The sequence below is a fragment of the Corylus avellana genome, chromosome ca11 (genome assembly GCF_901000735.1).
Source record: "Corylus avellana chromosome ca11, CavTom2PMs-1.0".
Classification (NCBI taxonomy): Eukaryota; Viridiplantae; Streptophyta; class Magnoliopsida; order Fagales; family Betulaceae; genus Corylus; species Corylus avellana.
Window position 1 is genome coordinate 5,095,409 of NC_081551.1, and position 19,006 is coordinate 5,114,414.

Below are 19,006 nucleotides of genomic sequence, written 5' to 3' on the forward strand. Positions count from 1 at the left end.
ATTTCATAAATGTAATTTCCCTGGCTCATCACCCAAGTTATTGGATGCAAAGCAAAGCAATGTTTCGGAATGGCTTCTTGCTCCATTAGGAGTACTTTGCATGCACGCCAGTAAGTTGTATAATATAGTCTCTACCGATCTATAAAAAAGATCACATTGTTTAACAATCTATGGTAGCTGAACTGGACATCGGTGCTAAAGTAAAGGTATTGAATAGTCAAGAAAGGTATTGTATAGTCAAGAAGCCTTTCGCCCCAGAAGATAAAGCAGGGTGAAATAAGGCTAACAATTTCTTTCCATTAGAACGCAACGAGTTTAACAAAACAAGTTTCTATTACTATTCTCAAGGGATGAATCCCTGGTGTCTGCTTCTGACGTAGCGGAAGATTAAGGTAACTAATCAAAGAGCAGCGTCTTTGATTTTGCAAGGAGAAGCGTCTTCGTCTTCTACCTAAAAGGATAAAAACAAGCCCGCTGGCTAAAAGAAGGATAAAACTCTGCAGAGTATTTGAGAGAGAATTCTCTGATTTGATAATAATTTCATGAGTTGAGTTTTACATAATAAGCTAGCCTATTTATAGAAGAGAAATCCTTGGAGAAAAAGTAAATCTACTTCTAGTAGAGAAAGTAAATCTAATCTTAGTAGGAAAGTAAACATAATTTTAATAGGAAAAGTAAATATACTCCTAGTAGGGAAAGGATAAATAGTAAACTATTTATTCTTGGGGGTGAGGACACACAAGTCCTACATCAGTCTCCCCTTCTTGAAAAGAACTCATCCTCGAGGTAAGTTCTGACTCCTCTGGTGGAAAATATTCAAAAATTTCTGCCACATTGAATGTTGAGGATATCACCATTTCTTCTGGAAGATCGATGACATATGCATTGTCGTTAATCCTTTTTAGTACCTTGCATGGACCATACTTCTTATTCCTCAACTTTTCAGAAGTACCCAGTTGGCAGTTGCCCCTTGCGTAGATACACCATCACAAGATCTCATTCTTGAAAAATCTTCAATCGCTGACCCTTGCCTGCTGCCGTCTTGTACTGAGCATAGGATTCTTCTAGATGCTGACGAACTCCCTCTTGGGTAGCTTTCACCCGTTCTACTAAATGCTTCGCTGCCACACTTGCACTTGGTAGCTTAGGTAAAGCTGCAAGATCTACTGCAAGTCTCGTAGTTCTCCCATAGACGACTTCAAATGGTGCCTTCCCAGTAGATCGATTCACCATGTTATTGTAGGCAAACTCAGCTTGAGCTAAAGCCAGGTCCCACTGCTTTGGTTTGTCACCTGCAATACATCGAAGTAAATTACCTAGAGTTCGATTAACAACTTCTGTCTGCCCGTCCGTCTGCAGATGGCTCGTGCTACTAAAGTTCAATGCTGTGTCAAACCGCCTCCATAATGTTCACCAAAAGTGAGACAAGAACTTGGTGTCTCGGTCAGAAGTGATAGACTTTGGGACTCCATGCAATCGAACCACCTCTCGGAAGAATAGATTGGCCACTTGAACAGCATCAGATGTTTTCTTGCAAGTAACAAAGTGAGCCATTTTGGAAAATCTATCCACAATTACCATTATAGAATCTGCTCCTCGTTGGGTTCTCTGGAGACCCAATACAAAATCCATGGATACATCTTCCCATGGTGCTTCTGGTATTGGTGGAGGCATGTATAATCCCGTATTTTGGGTTTGCCCCTTGGCGACCTGACAAGTCTGGCATCGTTGGACAAAATTACCTACTTCTTTCTTCAGTTGCGACCAGTAATACCGCTCCTCTACCAGAGCAATAGTCTTGTGTCTTCCCAGATGACCACCCAAACCTCCAGCATGTGATTCTCGAATTATTTGTTCCTGTAAGGAACTCTTCGGAATGCACAGCCGATTCCCACGAAATAAATACCCCTCCTGAATATGTATCTTAGAAATTGGTTGCCCCGCCTTGCAATGCTTCCAGGTTTCACCAAAATCTTCATCTTCCTCATATAACTCCTTTAGGCACTTGAATCCAGTCACTTTAGCTTTCATGGTAATCAGCAGGGTAGCTCAGCGGCTTAAAGCGTCAGCTATACGATTCAGTTTTCCCGACTTATGCTTGAGAGAAAAGTGAACTGTTGGATGTAAGAAACCCACCGAGCATGCATCTGATTCAGATTCTTTTAACTATTTATGAACTTTAATGCTTGATGGTTGGTATAGAGGACAAACTCGCGTTGGATCAGGTGTTCCCACACCTTGAGGGCTCTCAAGACAACATAAAGCTCCAACTCATATGTTGACCACTTCTGTCTTGCTTCTCTGAGCTTTTCAGTAAAAAATTCTACAGGCTTCCCTTCTTGAGATAACACAGCTCCTATCCCGACGATTGATGCATCACATCCAACTTCAAACAGCTTGTCAAAGTCAGGTAAGGCAAGTACATGTGTTGTGCATAGCTTTTCTTTGATGATTGAGAAACTTCACACTGCTTCGTCACCCCAATTGAATTTTCCTTTCTTCATATACTAGGTGATCGATGCTACAATACTGCTGAAATTCCAAATGAACCTTCTATAGAAAGTTGCTAGCCCATGGAAACTTCTTACTTCTCCCACTGACTTGGGCGTGGGCCATTCTCGAATTGCTTTCACCTTCTCTTCATCCACTCGGATTCCATCGGCACCGACTACAAATCCGAGGAAGAGTAACTGATCCATCATGAAACTACACTTCTTTGAGTTGATAAACAACTTATTTTCACGGAGGACCTCCAACACTTTCCTCACGTGATCCATGTGATCCACCGAGTTACGACTATAGATAAGAATATCATCAAAATAGACAACGACAAATTTTTCGATAAATGGTTTCAGTACCTGATTCATGAGTTGCATGAAAGTGCTTGGTGCATTCGAAAGGCCGAAAGGCATCACCATCCACTCATAAAGCCCCTCTTTAGTCTTGAACGCAGTTTTCCATTCATCTGTCTGTCGTATACGGATTTGGTGATATCCACTCCTCAAGTCAATCTTCAAAAAAATCTTAGCCCCAGATAGCATATCAAACATGTCACCTATTCAGGGAATAGGAAACCGATACGTGACTGTGATCTTGTTTATTGCCCGGCTATCCACGCACATTCGCCAACTCCCATCTATCTTCGGTACAAGTAGGGATGGTACTGCTCATGGACTTATACTCTCTCGCAAATGTCCATTCCGAATTAACCCCTCTACCTACTCTTGCAAAATAACATTCTCTTTTGGGCTCATTTGATAATGTGGCAAGTTCGGGAGACTTGCTCTCGGCACTAAGCCAATATAGTGCTGGATATCTCTCATGGGAGGCAGTCCTTCGTGCATCTCTTCAGGCATGATGTCTTGGAATTCTTCTAACATCGGTCGCATTATCTCGGGAACTTCTTGTGAGACGAAGCCCGGGGTTCCCTCGGTCACCAATGCTATAATGTCTCGGGCCTCCTTAACTTCTTCTATAAATTATGATCCAGTGGATAGGAGGACCGGCTTTCCCTTGGAATGAGTAGAATTTTTGACTTCTTATAAGGGTTGAAATGTTATCTTCCGACCATCCCAAAAGATAGTATAGACATTGGCTCTTCCTTGCTGCTGGGCATCCACGTCAAACTGCCACGGTCTTCCCAGGATTAAGTGGCATGCATCCATCTCCACAACATCACACAAAATAGAATCCGAGTAATGCTTATCGATCGAAAATGTGAAACGACATCTCTCGGTTACTAGTGTCTCGGTTCCCCACTTGATCCATCTGATCTTATATGGAGCTGGGTGCTTCTCAGTTTTCAAACCCAACTTTGAAACCATCTCCTTAGACACTACGTTCTCCCCGCTACCACCATCAATAATCATATCACATACCCTCTGGTTGACCGTGCGGCGAGTACGAAAAATCTTGGGCCTTTGAGATTGATCCTCTTGCCTTGGGTTCAAGAGTAAACGTTGAATTACTAAGGATCGGAAAAGTGGGATTCCTTCATCAGCGTCAGCCAACTCCTCCGGGGACATTGATGCGACCTATGTCTCGGTTGGTTGCATTTGAAACACTTGTCTAGACCGGGCCGTGCGTATGGATTGTTGGCTGATTGTCTCGGGGTGCTTGAACTGCTACTGGCTCTTTTTCCCGTGGAAGTCACTGGTTGACTTGGTGTGACTGTCAGGACTAGAGGTTGCTTTCCCTGACCCTGTGTTGGTCTCGTCGAATCGCTTGGGTTTCGCTCCCAGGTTGGTGCTCTAGGCCTCTCTAGTTGCTTCTCTGCTCGGGTTGCCAAACTAACTGCCTCATTCAAAGTAAAGACATGATGCATAAAAACCTTATCTTGTATTGCCACACGCAGTCCACCAATAAACCTTGCAACTTGTTGATCCTCTATCTCCATGAGATCATTCTGAGCAGATAGGCGATAGAAATCATCAACATACGCCTGGATGGTCCGACCTCCTTGTCGACACTCTTGGTATTGTTGGAATAGCCGTTGCTCAAAGTCTGGTGGTAAACTCGAGGACAAGTAAACTCTTGGAGAAGTTTGTCACTGTTGCGCTGATTGGCCTTGATCAGGATAAAGCCTGCTCTGATACCAACTGACGTAGTGGAAGACTAACGTAACTAATCAAAGAGCAGCGTCTTTGATTCTGCAAGGAGAAGCGTCTTTGTCTTCTACCCAAAAAGATAAAAACAAGCCTGCAGGCTAAAAGAATGATAAAACTCTGCAGAGTATTTGAGAGAGAATTCTCTGATTTGATAATAATTCAATGAGTTAATTTTTACATAATAAGCAAGCCTATTTATAGAAAAGAAATACTTGTAGAGAAAGTAATCCTACTTCTAGTAGAGAAAGTAAATCTAATCCTAGTAGGAAAGTAAACATAATCCTATAGTAATAGTAAACCTAATCATAATAAGGAAATGAACATAATTAAAGCACATCTAACCCTATTAAAGAAAGGAAATAAAGTCCTAATAAAATAAAAATAAATTCTAATATAAAATTAACAATCAGTGGGAATCCTGACAATCTTTCCTTTTGTACTTCTATTGTTTGAGAATGGATAAAATTCTGATCAAGTAGCGCTACTCCGATATTATTTTTGATATTTTCTTTATTTTCGTTTTTACTGAAAATAAAGGTAAATATCGTCCTACATCAATACCTGGGACATAGGGTCAATTCCTACTTCCGTCTTGTACTGGCAAGTTGAGGAAGTGTTTCCACCTATTTTGTAAGTAATATAGCCATTTGATAATTGATATGAACAAAAAGAAAACTTATCGAATGTGATTAATCCCATTTAGGATTTCCTAGGCATAAATGCCAACAAATCTGTGGTTGGTCCTCAAGCACTGAAGCTTGGCAGATGGCAACCTCCAATTCTTGTCCATATAATCGAGTATAGAAATTATGAGCTTTTGGGGCCATCATCTACTTTTATATATTTATTTATTTATTTTTATCTTCTTGTTGAAAAAAAATTCATTTATTTTTTTGAGTTATTTTTAATGCAGCATGCTGTAATTCCATAATCAAATATAAGATAATGCTTATTTGTTAATCCATGTTGATTACAGGTGCTCGTGCCTCAGATTGACCCCATGACCGAAAACCAAGTTTTTGAAGTTCATAATCTTAAACAATCATGTCAGCAAGCTGAGGACACTCTTACGCAAGGTATGGAGAAACTCCAGGAAACTGTGGCCAAGACAGTAGCAGCTAGTCATCTGGTTGAAGGAACCTACATTCCGCAGATGGGTACTGCGGTGGAGAAGTTGGAAGCTCTAGTGAGCTATGTGAATGAGGTACACACTAAATGCTTTTACTCCAAATTCTGACTCTCAATGTGACTGATATTTTTGTCGCTTTCTTTCCGCATCTCTCTCTCTCTCTCAAGTACCTATTAAGTATTAAGACCCATCAAGTTGTTCATTTGTCAATTTATAGAACCATGAATTCGTTCTAATAGCTTATAATTTGCAAATTCCCAACTGAAAGTACTTATTTTTTTCTGCCCAAAAGAACAACAATTTGGATTATATGTAAGTGGTTTTAAAGGCAATTGTGTAGGGAAAGAATGCTTTTAGAGTTTTGATTTAATTTGATTTTCTATTAATGGCTTTTTATCTTCTTATTTATTTATTTTAATAGGCATACCTGATACTATAAATAGGAAATATGCCTTGAAAGAAAAATGAGACACTATTGATCCTAAAAGGGCAGTCTTATTCGTGCGGATCTTAAATTTAATGTCATTTGAAGTTTAAAGGGATGTATGTTAATACACCTTTCTTTTTGGCTTACTTTCATTCAGTAAAGCAGTATTGCATTCGCCATTAAAGGATTCTTTTATGTTTTATTTTATTGGTGAGATTTGTGCCCCCACCTTTACACCTAAGTCAATTGTTGGCTAAATGTGTTTTAGTTCATCAATTTGTTTTACTTTAGAGCCAGGTGTTGGAGAGCTGCTTAGCATAGAAGTTTACAAGTTTCCTTTTATATCAAAGTTTTTATTGTTCTTGGCTCAATTTCAAATTCTTGACTAATATGAGATGAGTTTCTAGGTCGTTTACTTCCATAGAAGCATATTTTGCGTTAATAAAGGAGTACCAGGAAAAAAGAATCGAGTTCACTGTCACTTTGATCATTATAAATTCAAGTTTTATCAAGTTTGGATGAAAATAACAGTGCATCTTGCATCCAATTCCAAAGTTGTTTTGGATATTCACCTCTTTAATCTGTGGGCAGAACTATCCATAAGGAAAGACATAGATGCTGGTAAGTACGTATCCTTTGGCAGGAAAAAGGAACTTCAATAAGAAAACAGCATTTGCCATGTTACGTTGCAGTTAAGCTCCAGTTTTAAAAATTTCAACCATATTTCTGCATCCCCTCTTCCCCAAAAAACAAGAAAAGAAAAAAGAAATCGGTCACGAAGCTGTTGAAAGCTTTTGTTTATTTATGATCAGAGCTCACCTTCAAAGGGTTTCTTAAATTATATCTGAATAGATTCTCTGAGGATTGGAAGATAATTTTGGTCGGGTGAATTTTCTGTCTTGTTAGCCTCACAAAATGAGAGCGAAAGGCTCTCAGCAAGTAATATTTGAAACGGTCGATTTAGAAAATCATTTAAGGCAAAGCGTTAGGAGTCCAGATAACATATAACATAAACTTCTCTTGTTGAACTCAAAACATTGTCCTTAATCTTTTTTAATAAAAACACATAATACTTCATAAGTCAACTTTTTTTCATTAAACTTGACATAAATCTTAATTTCTTAACGAGTAAAAGCTTTCTCGTTTCATTTGTTACTTATGACCTTGCATCCTATTACTTCCCGTATGCATGGAGTTGTAAGATCCAACCTCTGAGGATCTGGCAACACTCATGACAAACATAGTGATGGCCGTAATTTTAGTATGGTGCACTCCATCCATCTTAGTTCGATACTGTTTTTCTATCTTTCTCTTAGGCCAAATAGTTATTTGAAATATGGTTTCACCTTACACATGCTCACTCTTTACTTCCGACAACTTTTTATTATCATATAAACTTAGCGTGTAGAGGGCTACCTTTCCCTTACATAAAACTTTCATTGTTTGGAAATTATGTTTTATACTCACACTGACGCAGTGACATTTCTGGATTTTACTACTATCATGCCTATGCCTACAACTAGTTCATTGTTATTTGAATTTTGAAGTTTGAAGTTTATCCTGAGACAGTTGTGCAAGTAACTGATCATGAACAGTTCTTGTTTACTTTAAAGATTCTTGGGTCCGCAACCGGCCACCATTAGGAGACTTTATCCTTTTGTTATCTCAAGTTTTATTAGCCTTTACGTTATGTGATCAATGTTCAATGTTCCTTTACGTTAAGTTATCCTTTTCCCTTTACGTTATGTTCATTTATATGGAAGAATGATAGGTGCTCTCATGATATCTGGTGTCTTCATGATCTTAGGTAGATATTATTTAAAAAAAAAAAGCAAAAAAAAAAAAAAATAGAGTTACTCTTATTTTTCTCACTTGGTTTTAAAAAAAATAATATCCACTTAGATTTGGAGAATACCAAGAGAGCACGTAGCATTCCCCATTTATATGTAATCATGTACTCAATTAGGATATAGAATAATTATTTTGCAAGCTGATTTTTGAGTGTGATTCTCTTGTTTGTTGGTGTGACACCAACCCCTCTTGTTAATCTTATCTCCTAGTATACTTATTGTTTGGCTTACATTTGTTTTTGGCCTACATAGATTAATGACATGTGAAACGAGAGCCACATGGCATAACACACAGGTTGACTGAAGACCTAGAGAAGAAATTTGATTTTTCCTAAAGATTAAATCAGACTTCTGCTTTTATGTACGATGATGATAAATAATCTCATTTTTGAAAAAGCTATGACAAGGGCACCCTCACCTTGCAATTGACAAACTTTCGCTCTCCTACGTAGATTAATATGTTCACTTCATAACCTCACAATAACAACAAGGGCACCCACAGTTTGGACAAGGGTCTTTATTTCTTTCTTTTTTTTCTTTTTTTTTTTCTTTTTTATTTATTTATTTTTTAAATAAATAAATAAATAAGGTTGAAAGAATTTCTTCTAATTCTATCTATTAAACTGACACGTGTCCAAAATTGGGTAAAAAGAAGTTCTCTAGCAATTTATTGGCCTACATGAAGAAAATCTATATATTTAAAAATTCACTTGATATTATTGAAAAGAAGTTGTTTGTAGAGTACATAAGCATCTAAGATCTTGGTGATATATGCTCACAACTTCCAAGGCATCAACAAGAAAATCTGCAGATACAGAAACCAATTTAATTGTTACCATAGATTGTACTCCAAAAAACGTTTAGAAGAAAATATGAATGCCAAATTGTCTGAATAGGATTTTCTCAGCTCAAAATATTTTTTCTAATTATTATCTGGTAAACACTCCTTCAAATTAATATATATAGAGGCTGATAATTCAACTAAATAGAGGTTTGAATCATTAAAACTGTCTGAGACAAAAAGGTTACCTGCATCGTCCTTGCTAAAACACATTGGCGGCTTCACTCTAAAAAAATCTCCATGCAGTCCCCCTTTCCCAACTAGAACACCAAGCTCTGCAATGAGGAACCGTTAGATGATGAGTATAACAAAAGGAAATTTAAGTGAGTAAAAATTGATTAATTTTGGCTTGGAAGACATGTCCGATACCTCTAAGTTTCTCAAATAAAACCACGGTTTCTGCCTTAGCAGGTGTCTTCTCATTCCTGTCAGTCACGAGTTCTAAACCCACCATTAAGCCCCTGCCCCTCACATCTCCAATGACTGGGAAAAATATAAATGTATAAGATGAAAACTGCGTACATAAAATACCAGTTTAAAATATAAATACCGAGTCCGAAAGGAAAGAGCCATACAGAAAAACATTGACTACAAATAGATACTGACTCTAACAGGTACAGGGTAAACTGACTAAGGACCATGATATGAAGTAAAATATGATAAAACTCTACTGGAGTCTAATAAGAAAGTCAATATGATATTTGTGTTGGTGTTTCCAACAAAATTAAGCGCTTTTTTGTCTTTATCATTTGAAAAGTTCAATCCCACACTCTAGCTTCAAAGATGGAAACAACCTCCGCACTCCGGCACTCCAATGAACAACAGTTCTCCACTTACTATATAGGAGAAAATATATTTTACCTCCCTGAACTATCCATCCATTTGCACTTTTAACCCTAATATTTAAAATGTGAAACTTTACTTTCCCAAACTTCCAAATTGTTGCAATTCGACCATTCTGACTTTTTTTTCTTTCCCCAAAATGCCTCCATCCCAAGTTAAAAAAAAAAAAATTTTATTTAATTTATAAATTAAGGGGTAGCCTACCACCCTAGTTGGGCTTGGAAGCCACCCCTTAATTTTTATTTTTTATTTTATTATTATTATTTTTTTAAGTTAGGATGGAGGCATTTTGGGAAAAGAAAAAAAAAAGTCAGAATGGTCGAATTGCAACAATTTGAAAGTTTGGGGGGATAAAGTGTCACTTTTTAAACATTAGGGTTAAAAGTGCAAATGGGTTGATAGTTTAGGGGAGTAAAGTTTATTTTCCCCTACTATATATTTAGAATAGTGGTCCATTCGTAACTTAATGTTATGTTCAAATGGTGATATTCAATCTTTCTAAGAGTACTATTATCCTGTATGTAGTCTATGTCTAGTGAGCATGCTTGACAAAATCCTGTCAGAGAACCAATATCCTCATGCAATTTTCATCAGCATGATGCAGAAAAGGGAATATCAAAAGTGGAAGAATTAACTTCGACTTTCTTAAGGTTTGCATTCATAGATTAATTCGGCCTGCATTAATCAAATAAAGGTACCTACATGACAGGGTTTTCCAGTACAAAGAAAAGGAGGTCTGCTTATGCATAAAAACCTAAAAGTTGGCTGCTGGATTCATATTTTTATGTAATTTGGAGGGTTAAAGAAGTACCATAAAAGGGCAACACCAATATTAGCTATCTAAATTACAAGGACAAAGATTTCCTCCAAATTTGGTTTGAGGAATTTCTTCCAACCCGGTCTATAAAATTGCCATGTGTCCCATTGTCCCTTACCATATGAGAAACACACTTTTTTTTTAATAATTTTACAAAGCTAGGTGTCACGTGCTCAAAGAGATGTATGACATTTTTATAGACTAGATTGGAGGAACTTGTTTCAACCTAGTTTAAAGGAAAACTCTGTCCAAATTTTACAATAGATATACCAATAAAGATGAAATAGAAAGAGATTTGAGACATGTTAGATTCAAGAGTAATTACTTTCATGTCTTTGCTGAAGAGCTCTCAAACGACCGAGCAAGTGAGAACCACCATTAGTGCAACGAGCTTGACGCTTCTCCTTGTCAATAACTCTGAGCACTGCCAGCCCCCCAGCCGAACATACAGGGTTCCCACCAAAAGTATTAAATTGAATTTTCTGGGCCAACACACTTGCTATCTCTAGGGTTGTCACCACTGCTCCCATTGGTAAACCATTGCTGATACCCTGATCGATTTATTTGAGAAATGTAATGGAAAGGTTGCACAAGATTATACGACACAGAAAGTAATAGACTAAACTCATAAGTTATTTACATATCCAAAAATAAAATAAAATCATAAGTTATTTAACTGAAAAAGGCTACTATAGCCCAAAAAGAAGTAGAAGAAAAATAGAGGCAAATGGCTGATGTAACAATTTCATGACTCTGAGTCTTTCTGTAATAGATTACTATATAGGATAAATGGGTAATGACCTTTGCCATAGTAAGTGTATCAGGAATGACTCCCTGTCTTTGAAAGCCCCAGTAAAGCCCCAGTAATGGCTTCCTGTGCGACCAAACCCAGTTTGCACTTCATCAGCAATACAGACACCACCGGCCTTGCGTATGATGTCATAAACCAGCTTCAAGTATCCAGGGGCCAATTCAACTGCTCCTCCAACTCCCTATGGTTAACGAAAATGTTCAAACAGTTTGAATATTTTCAATGTCCTTACCAAGGTGGTTGTAACAGCAATTTCTGACCTCATTCTAGAGGCAAAAAATAATAATAATAATAGTGCAAACCTGAATTGTTTCAGCTATAAATCCAGAAACTTTTCCTGAAGTACCAAAATCAATATGATCTTGTAAATCTTTGGCATAACAGTTGGCATCGGAGCCGAAAACTCCATGGTATGGATCTGGATTTACAACATGATGAATTTCACCCTGCGAAAATTTTGCACTAATTTTGAGCAAATAAATCAAACATGCATGTATGTATACTCGATGCACATTAATGAAACAGATAAACACACCTTTCAGTAGGTTGAAGTGCAGTTGTAACACCAGTGTCAAATTTTTCAATGTGCTATTTATATTCATGTATAACTTTCTGACATGCTGAGTATAACCATTGTGGTTCTATTTCCCATTGGTACATTTTTCTTCTTGTATCATGCCCTTTTGCCCCCTTTTTTTTTTTTCATGACATTGTATTCTAAAATTAACCCATGGCAAGGATTCTCCAGGGGTTACTACATTTGAGATGGAGTATGGACACTGGGTGGAAGAACAAAATAGACAGACCTGTGATCTGAGGAATGCTTTGAATGCACATATAGGGGATACAGAACTTCAAATGCTGGTAACTGATGGCTTGTCGCACTATTTCAACTTTTCCGCATCAAAGCAACCGCAACAAAAGCTGATGTCTTCTATGTGATGTCTGGCATGTGGGAAACATCAGCTGAGTGCTTTTTCTTGTGGGTCGGAGGGTTTCGCCCTTCAAAACTTGTCAAGGTATGGGGACCATGCATTTCTCAATTCATCGGAAAAACTTGGAATGAAGCCGTTGTGCTAATGCGCATCTGTTTTCTTGTTGGGAAATTGTAGGATCCAAGTGCAATTTTAACGGATATTTAGCGAAGTAAAGTTGGATGAATTCTAATAAGTATAGTCAGCCCTGCAGTAATTGGCAATCAAAAATAAATATATTAAGTAATGGAAAAAGTTTGACATTTTTATGAACAACAAAGCACGTGATAAGAATAAATAATTAAATATGCTATTATATTTTATCCTTTTTTTTTTTCTTCCTTTTCTTAACAACACATTAGCACAAAATATCACCATTTAGGCTAACAATTTCTTTCCATTAGAATGCAACGAGTTTAACAAAAACAAGTTTCTATTACTATTCTCAAGGAATGAATCCCTAGTGTCTGCTTCATAGTGATTTTGTCTTACAACAAGGCCAAGACACTTTAGTAATCATGAGTAGCTTTTATAAGAATCATTATCCGGGACTCTTTACATCATGACAATGAAAGGCTAAAATCAAATGCATGCATGATTACCATCTATTTTTTCTTTTCCTCCTAATAATCAACATGCAAAACCTATTTTAAGTTTATTGGCATTTCAATGTTAATTCAAACAAGAGTAATATAACAACATCATCTCTTGTGTCAATAGTGGAAACACTAAAAGATAAATGTAAGTATATACCAGATTTCATATACTTCACAGGTTGGCTCAAGCATAAAGATGTCCCAATAAACGCCATACAATCGTTGGAAATATCCACTGTGTCAAAACAGTTGCATTTCATCTTCAAGATACAGTGGCCCAACATAAGCAATGACATAATGTTCTCATGGCCACTAGAACAACATGTTCATTCCAAAAGCATCCTCTTATGCCCATAATATAGAACTCTAATAGAAAGTCATATCAGTAGGCGGCCAAAATCTTTACAGAATAATAAGGAAAGCAACACATCTCTACATCGAGCATCAACTTTTTGGATGCTACATACTTGAAATTTTTGCCCACTTCACCATCAGATTCTTTGTCTTTTTAAATCCCACCCTTTTTTGCCTACCAATAATCCTGACAAGAGCAGGAACCATCCTTGAAATGGTGAAAACGAGTAGAGTCTCTCACAATAATTTCTCTGCCCACAAGCTTGGAGATAAATTTTATGGCGGAATGACAATCATTACACACTCTAAGGTTCTTCATAATTCTCAATGTAGTGTTCTCTGGAGTACTTAATAGCCCAAATGCAATTGCAAGTTTTTCACTGTGATGTCTGAGCATCTGTTCCTTTACCTCTTGCTCAAGGTCATGTAGTACTGATTCAATATCAGGAATGAAACCCATCTTTTTTATCTCCTTCCAGATCTTTTCCATCATATTGTATATGTCATCTTTCTGTGGGTGAAGCCCATCTTCGACCCCAAAGACATGGACTTTGTTCTGTACCTGAAGCCAACTGAATCCTTGATCTTTCTTTACTCCTCTATCTTTCATTGATTTTCTAATTTCAGCAGCATCCTTCCATCTCCCACAAGCTGAATATAAGTTAGCCAAGGATGAGTAGGCCCCACTATTGCCAGGCTCAAGAAGAAGCAATTTTTCTGCCGCAACTTTTGCTAGCTCCATGTTTTTATGAACCTTACAAGAGGCTAAAAGTGAACCCCAAGATATAACATCTGGTTCAACAGGCATACCTTTTATGAAATCATGTGCTTCTTGTAGCAATCCAGCACGCCCAAATAGGTCAATCATGCATGCATAATGGCTTAAGGTGGGTTTAATTTTATGTAGATCTTGCATAAAATGATAATATCTACGACCCTGTTCCACCAATCCCACATGTGTACAGGCAGAGAGCACACCAACATAAGTTATATGGTCAGGTTTAATACCAATTGCCAGCATCTCTTCAAAAAGTTCTATGGCTTCTTCTCCATGACCATGCTGAGCCAAAGCAATAATCATGGACGTCCAAGAGACAGTATCTTGATTATTCCGTATTAGATCGAATACCTGCTTTGCATTGTTAAGGCTTCCAGCTTTGGCATACATGGTAATTAGAGCATTACTCACAGAAACTGATGATGCTTCCCATGATCTTATGGCACTTGAATGAATTTGTTTGCCATGATACAATGAAGCCAAGCTTGAACTGACACTTAACATGGCTGCTAGAGTGTGGCTGTTTGGCTCGGGGCCTTCTTTAATCATTGATCTGAAAAGCTCCAAAGCTTCATTATTCAAGCCATTTTGCACATAACCTACAATCATAGCTGTCCATGCAACCACATCGCGGTCCCTTAATGAGTCAAATATCTGTCTGGCCGGGTTTATATCCCCAAGCTTGATGTAGCCATCCAACAGGGCTGTAAAAGCTATAACATTGAGAGCCGAAGACCCGCTTTGCTCCACAATCTTTCTTGCAATTTCAACCCCACCGGACTTGGCATACATTGAAACCAAAGCATTCCCAACTGCCCCACAGGTATCAAACTCAGTTCTAATGATATAGGCATGGATTTGTTTCCCAAGATTTAACTTCTCAAGATTGGCGCAGGCCGACAAAGCACTTGCCAATGTGAACTTATCAGGCTTTAATGAAGAATCTTTCAACATGTTTGAGAAGATTTTCAATGCTTCAACATCAAAACCATGCCGGTTGTAACCTGCAACCATTGAATTCCACGAAACAACATCTCGTTCTGCCATCTGTTTGAATTGGCCAAGAGCCAGGTCAACCCGACCAGACTCCATATGCAATGAAATCATAACATTCCATGATGACGTGTTCTTCAATCTCATTCTATCAAAAACAAATTTTGCTGTTATTGAATCACCACACTTAACATACATGTTTAGCATGGAATTTGCCACGGGAATACAACTACCAAGCCCATGTTTAACAACAAATGAGTGAACCTTCCTACCAATATCCAAAGCTTCAATAGCGGCACATGAAGCAAGAACATTAGTAATGGTGTACTGAGTCGGTGAAATTCTACTTCCAATCATTTCTACAAACATCTTAATTGCATTTTCAAAATGACCAATCTGATTATATCCCACTATCATACTAGTCCACGAAACTGAGTCACGATCAGGAATTTCCTCAAATACACGACGTGCTTTATCTAACCTTCCCTGTTTTGCATATGCTGAAAGTATTGTATTCCAAGAGAATGTGTTCTTCATGGTCATGTCATCAAATACGCGGTGAGCATCGGAAGTAGACCCAACTTTTGCATAGAAGTTCATGAGATTATTCATCAAGAACACGCCAAGATGAAGCCCAACTTTGATTATCCGAGCATGAATTAACTTTCCGGCAAATGGGTCTTTGGACTTGAGGCTTGTCTGGAGGAGATATGCATACAAATCCGAAGAAGAGGTGGGAGAGGGTGGGAGCAGGGCATCCATTAGAGACTACAATAATAAAACAATAAATTAGAATTAGAATAACAATTCGGGGAGGACTGGTTTCATATATCTTTCGCTAATTACATAAAGCGGTGCTTAACAGACCCAATATTGTACTTTAGTTTGAGAAAGATGTAAATTCCTAAATTGGGGGGAAATGAATTAGGGGACAAATTAAAGAGCCCTAGTTTAGCAACGGTCAACTAAATTGAGAAGCAAATTGCTTAAATAGCAAGTAGTTGTTTTGGTTTCGACTCTCATGTAGTTGTTTTGGTCTAGCCCCCACCAGGCTAGATCGTACTACGACGAGGGTTCAACTATCGCAATAGTCTCTCGATGGTTCGTTCAAGGTCTTCTACAAGACTATCATAGTCATTGTAGCTATCACAGAAGAAGGTTTGTAGGGGTTTCTCCCTTTCTTCTATAAGGTCATCTTCATTAGTTCCTAAGGTTTCACCTGGGTAAGTGTTTTACTGGAGTAGCAAACATAAGGCTAATGTTACCTTTGTGATAGGTATTTATCGATCACAAACCCGGCTAGACAGATATTTGACTCATAAAGGGAGTAGCAAACCTAGCAGCCATGTTAAGTGTCAGTTCAAGCTTGGCTTCTTTGTATCATGGCAAACAAATTCATGAGTAGCTATACTTCAATCCAAAGATAGGAGATCCGTTGGGTATAAACGTATAGTTTCACAAATCTGGGGTAGAACAATTTGGAATCTCTGGATGTTGATTGTGAATGCTATTGCTAAGAAGGACCCTTTGATCGTGTGACGCAGGAATCCTGGAGAGTGGTGGACATCCTGTAGGCGAGGAGGCCGTGTTGGAGCAAGTCCTGTAAGTCTCGAAGAGGAGAAGAACCCGTCCAGAGTTCACAAGTAAGAGTTTGAATAGGCATCAGCTAATAGCAATCAACGAGAGAGATCTCATCAAACATTCTATTCATGTAGTGAATAGTATACCTTATCAGAAGGATCTCAGATTTGCGGAGCGAAGTGGGCCCATTCTCATGACTTATACAGATCGTCTATATTTCATTGCGCAAATTAGATCTCTGTCTAATTCTGTTAATATCATAAAGAGAGAAATCTCTTATTTAGAATATAGGTATTTATCTATATAAGCTTTTCCGCATAGGCTGTTTAGACATAGGTGGAATCTCCTTCAGGGAGAACTGTTCCTCTTAGAGGAGGAAAATATTAGGTTTTATCAAGAGAGATTAGATTATCTCTCAGGCGCATACCATCTTTGTTAGCTGTCAGCCTGCCCCCCATTTGGTATCAGAGAGGGTACTGATTTTGGGGCTATAATTCCTATAACTCCACCACGTTTTGCTGTTGCACTCTTGTGTTTTTTGGTGGTTTCTATGAAACCTGTAAATGCTATTTGTTGAAGCCCCTGATCCTAGGGGCGTAAATAGCTCGTCCGTTTAACGCTGTTAAACTGATGAAATTCTTCATCTGGACAAAGGGTTCATGACTTAACAGAAAGTCATGAACCCTTTGTCCAGAGGGTCTTAATCTTTTTTAATTGTAAATTTAGGCTTTTGTTTGTCTTTTGTTTTTTTTGTTTTTAACCAAACCCACTGGCCTGACATTTTTTTTCTTTTCTTTCCTAAGAGGCTAAGCCCACTTACGTGTTAAAAAGTCTAGTCCACAAACAGTCCAAATAGCAAGAGTTACTTAAAGGATGTGTTTAATTAAAGGACATAATTATCAATTTGCCATCGTCTTCTTCCTCATTTCATCTAACCTAAACCTTAAAACATTCTGTAACACTGAAAACTGCAGCAGAAAAACTCAAAAACCCAACAAAGACAATGTCTCATATAAACCCAACAAAGCCCCTATCAAAACAAAGCTTCATGCATTTAATCACTAAAACATAATATTAAGTCCTAACCCAAGCAACAACAAAGAAACAGAACACCCAAAGAAATCATACCCATTCAGTCAATAGATCAAATAAAGATAAAAAATTATAGATCAATACCTGTCGGGCGAGACAAGCAGTGACAGAGAGACCCACGGCCGATGGCGAGACCCACGGCTAAAAACAGAGTCCGAGTGAGAGACGATCGAGTGAGACTCAGAGATGGACGCGGAGAGAGTCAGAGTCCGAGAGAGATGGAGATCGGATTCGGATATTGAGAGAGAGAGGCATCAGGATTCAGGCATGCAAGAATGAGAGTTGAGATGAGAGGGGCTCAGAGACTGTGCGCGGCGTTGCTGAGAGTGAAGGAGAAAAAATGAGAAAGTAAAAGAAAAGGAAAATTTGACGTAAAAAAAATAAAAAATAATAATCATGTTAACCTGCGAACGGGTTCGCATTAACCCGTTGGACACGTTTATTAAATGTGTTATAAGAGGGTTGACCCGTTATGATCCGAGCCCGATTAACTTCAACCCTAATTCTATAAATACGCGTCGTGTTTGTATCAAGTTCGCAGGTTACGGGTTAAATTGCCAACCTTAACAATAAATAATCACTCAATTGGTCAAGTTATAGCTCAATTAATCTTAAGGAAGCACCTGCGTTCCCATCATAAAAGCCCCTCCTAAATAGTTTATAATAAACAATTGTTATTATAGTTATGCCTAGGTAGAATAGACATATTTAATCGCCCCTCTTATCATTTTTGCTAAAAAAAATAAAAAATAAAAACTGTTGGTTTTGCTCACTAAAAAATTAAAAATAAAAAGTTGTTTTGGTTTTGGGCTAAGGACTCAAAAGACACAAAATACTTTCAAGAAAAGAAATATTCATATGCTAAATCATTAGACGTTTTCAGTTATCCTCTTTACATTTGATGATCCTTCTTGAAAAGGTTGCTCTTTTAAAGTATAACAAAGAAAACAATAAATAAGAAAGCATAGCTTTACCTATTTGCTTTTAAGTACTTGATTAGTTAAGTAACTTAAATAGGACATATGTCACAATTTTATTGGTTTTGATGTGTCATATTATTGGAATATATTATGTTGGTGGACAAAATTTGATAGTAGAGAGTAAATTGTTCATTTAACATATCTCGGGAACTTCTGAATTTATTTTGATACTACATGGAGCTAATTACAAATTAAGTAAACCATAAAGATTGATTTTACATTTTTTACCCTTTTTTTGGCCAACTGCAAGAGGAATATCCTTAAAGTTTAGGTTTAGGACCTTATTATTATCATTATTATTATTATTTTAATAAAAAAAAGTTCGATTTTTAT

The 19,006-nt window shown here is 37.6% G+C and overlaps 2 protein-coding genes and 1 pseudogene across 3 annotated transcripts; 1 reads left to right on the top strand and 2 right to left on the bottom strand.

The window, feature by feature from the left end:
- The first annotated feature begins 4,086 nt into the window (after positions 1 to 4,086).
- Positions 4,087 to 7,806, top strand: LOC132165948 (transcription factor TGA4-like). The gene is made up of 4 exons (XM_059576667.1): positions 4,087 to 4,164; positions 4,414 to 4,509; positions 5,584 to 5,811; positions 7,711 to 7,806. Exons 1-4 carry the CDS (start codon positions 4,087 to 4,089, stop codon positions 7,804 to 7,806), a joined length of 498 nt encoding a protein of 165 aa, XP_059432650.1.
- A 902-nt stretch (positions 7,807 to 8,708) lies between these two features.
- On the bottom strand, positions 8,709 to 11,977 carry LOC132165949 (alanine--glyoxylate aminotransferase 2 homolog 1, mitochondrial-like; annotated as a pseudogene).
- On the bottom strand, positions 11,683 to 18,039 carry LOC132165672 (pentatricopeptide repeat-containing protein At2g22070-like). 2 transcript variants are annotated; one of them, XM_059576331.1, is made up of 4 exons: positions 17,778 to 18,039; positions 13,053 to 15,788; positions 12,132 to 12,507; positions 11,683 to 11,771 (listed from the first exon to the last, which is right to left on the bottom strand). In XM_059576331.1, the coding sequence occupies exon 2, from the start codon at positions 15,780 to 15,782 to the stop codon at positions 13,425 to 13,427; it is 2,358 nt and encodes a 785-aa protein (XP_059432314.1). In that variant the 5' UTR covers positions 15,783 to 15,788; positions 17,778 to 18,039; the 3' UTR covers positions 11,683 to 11,771; positions 12,132 to 12,507; positions 13,053 to 13,424. The 2 variants fall into 2 exon arrangements, with proteins under 2 accessions (XP_059432314.1, XP_059432315.1); XM_059576332.1 differs by having other exon boundaries at positions 11,686 to 11,771; positions 11,861 to 12,507.
- Positions 18,040 to 19,006: the final 967 nt, after the last annotated feature.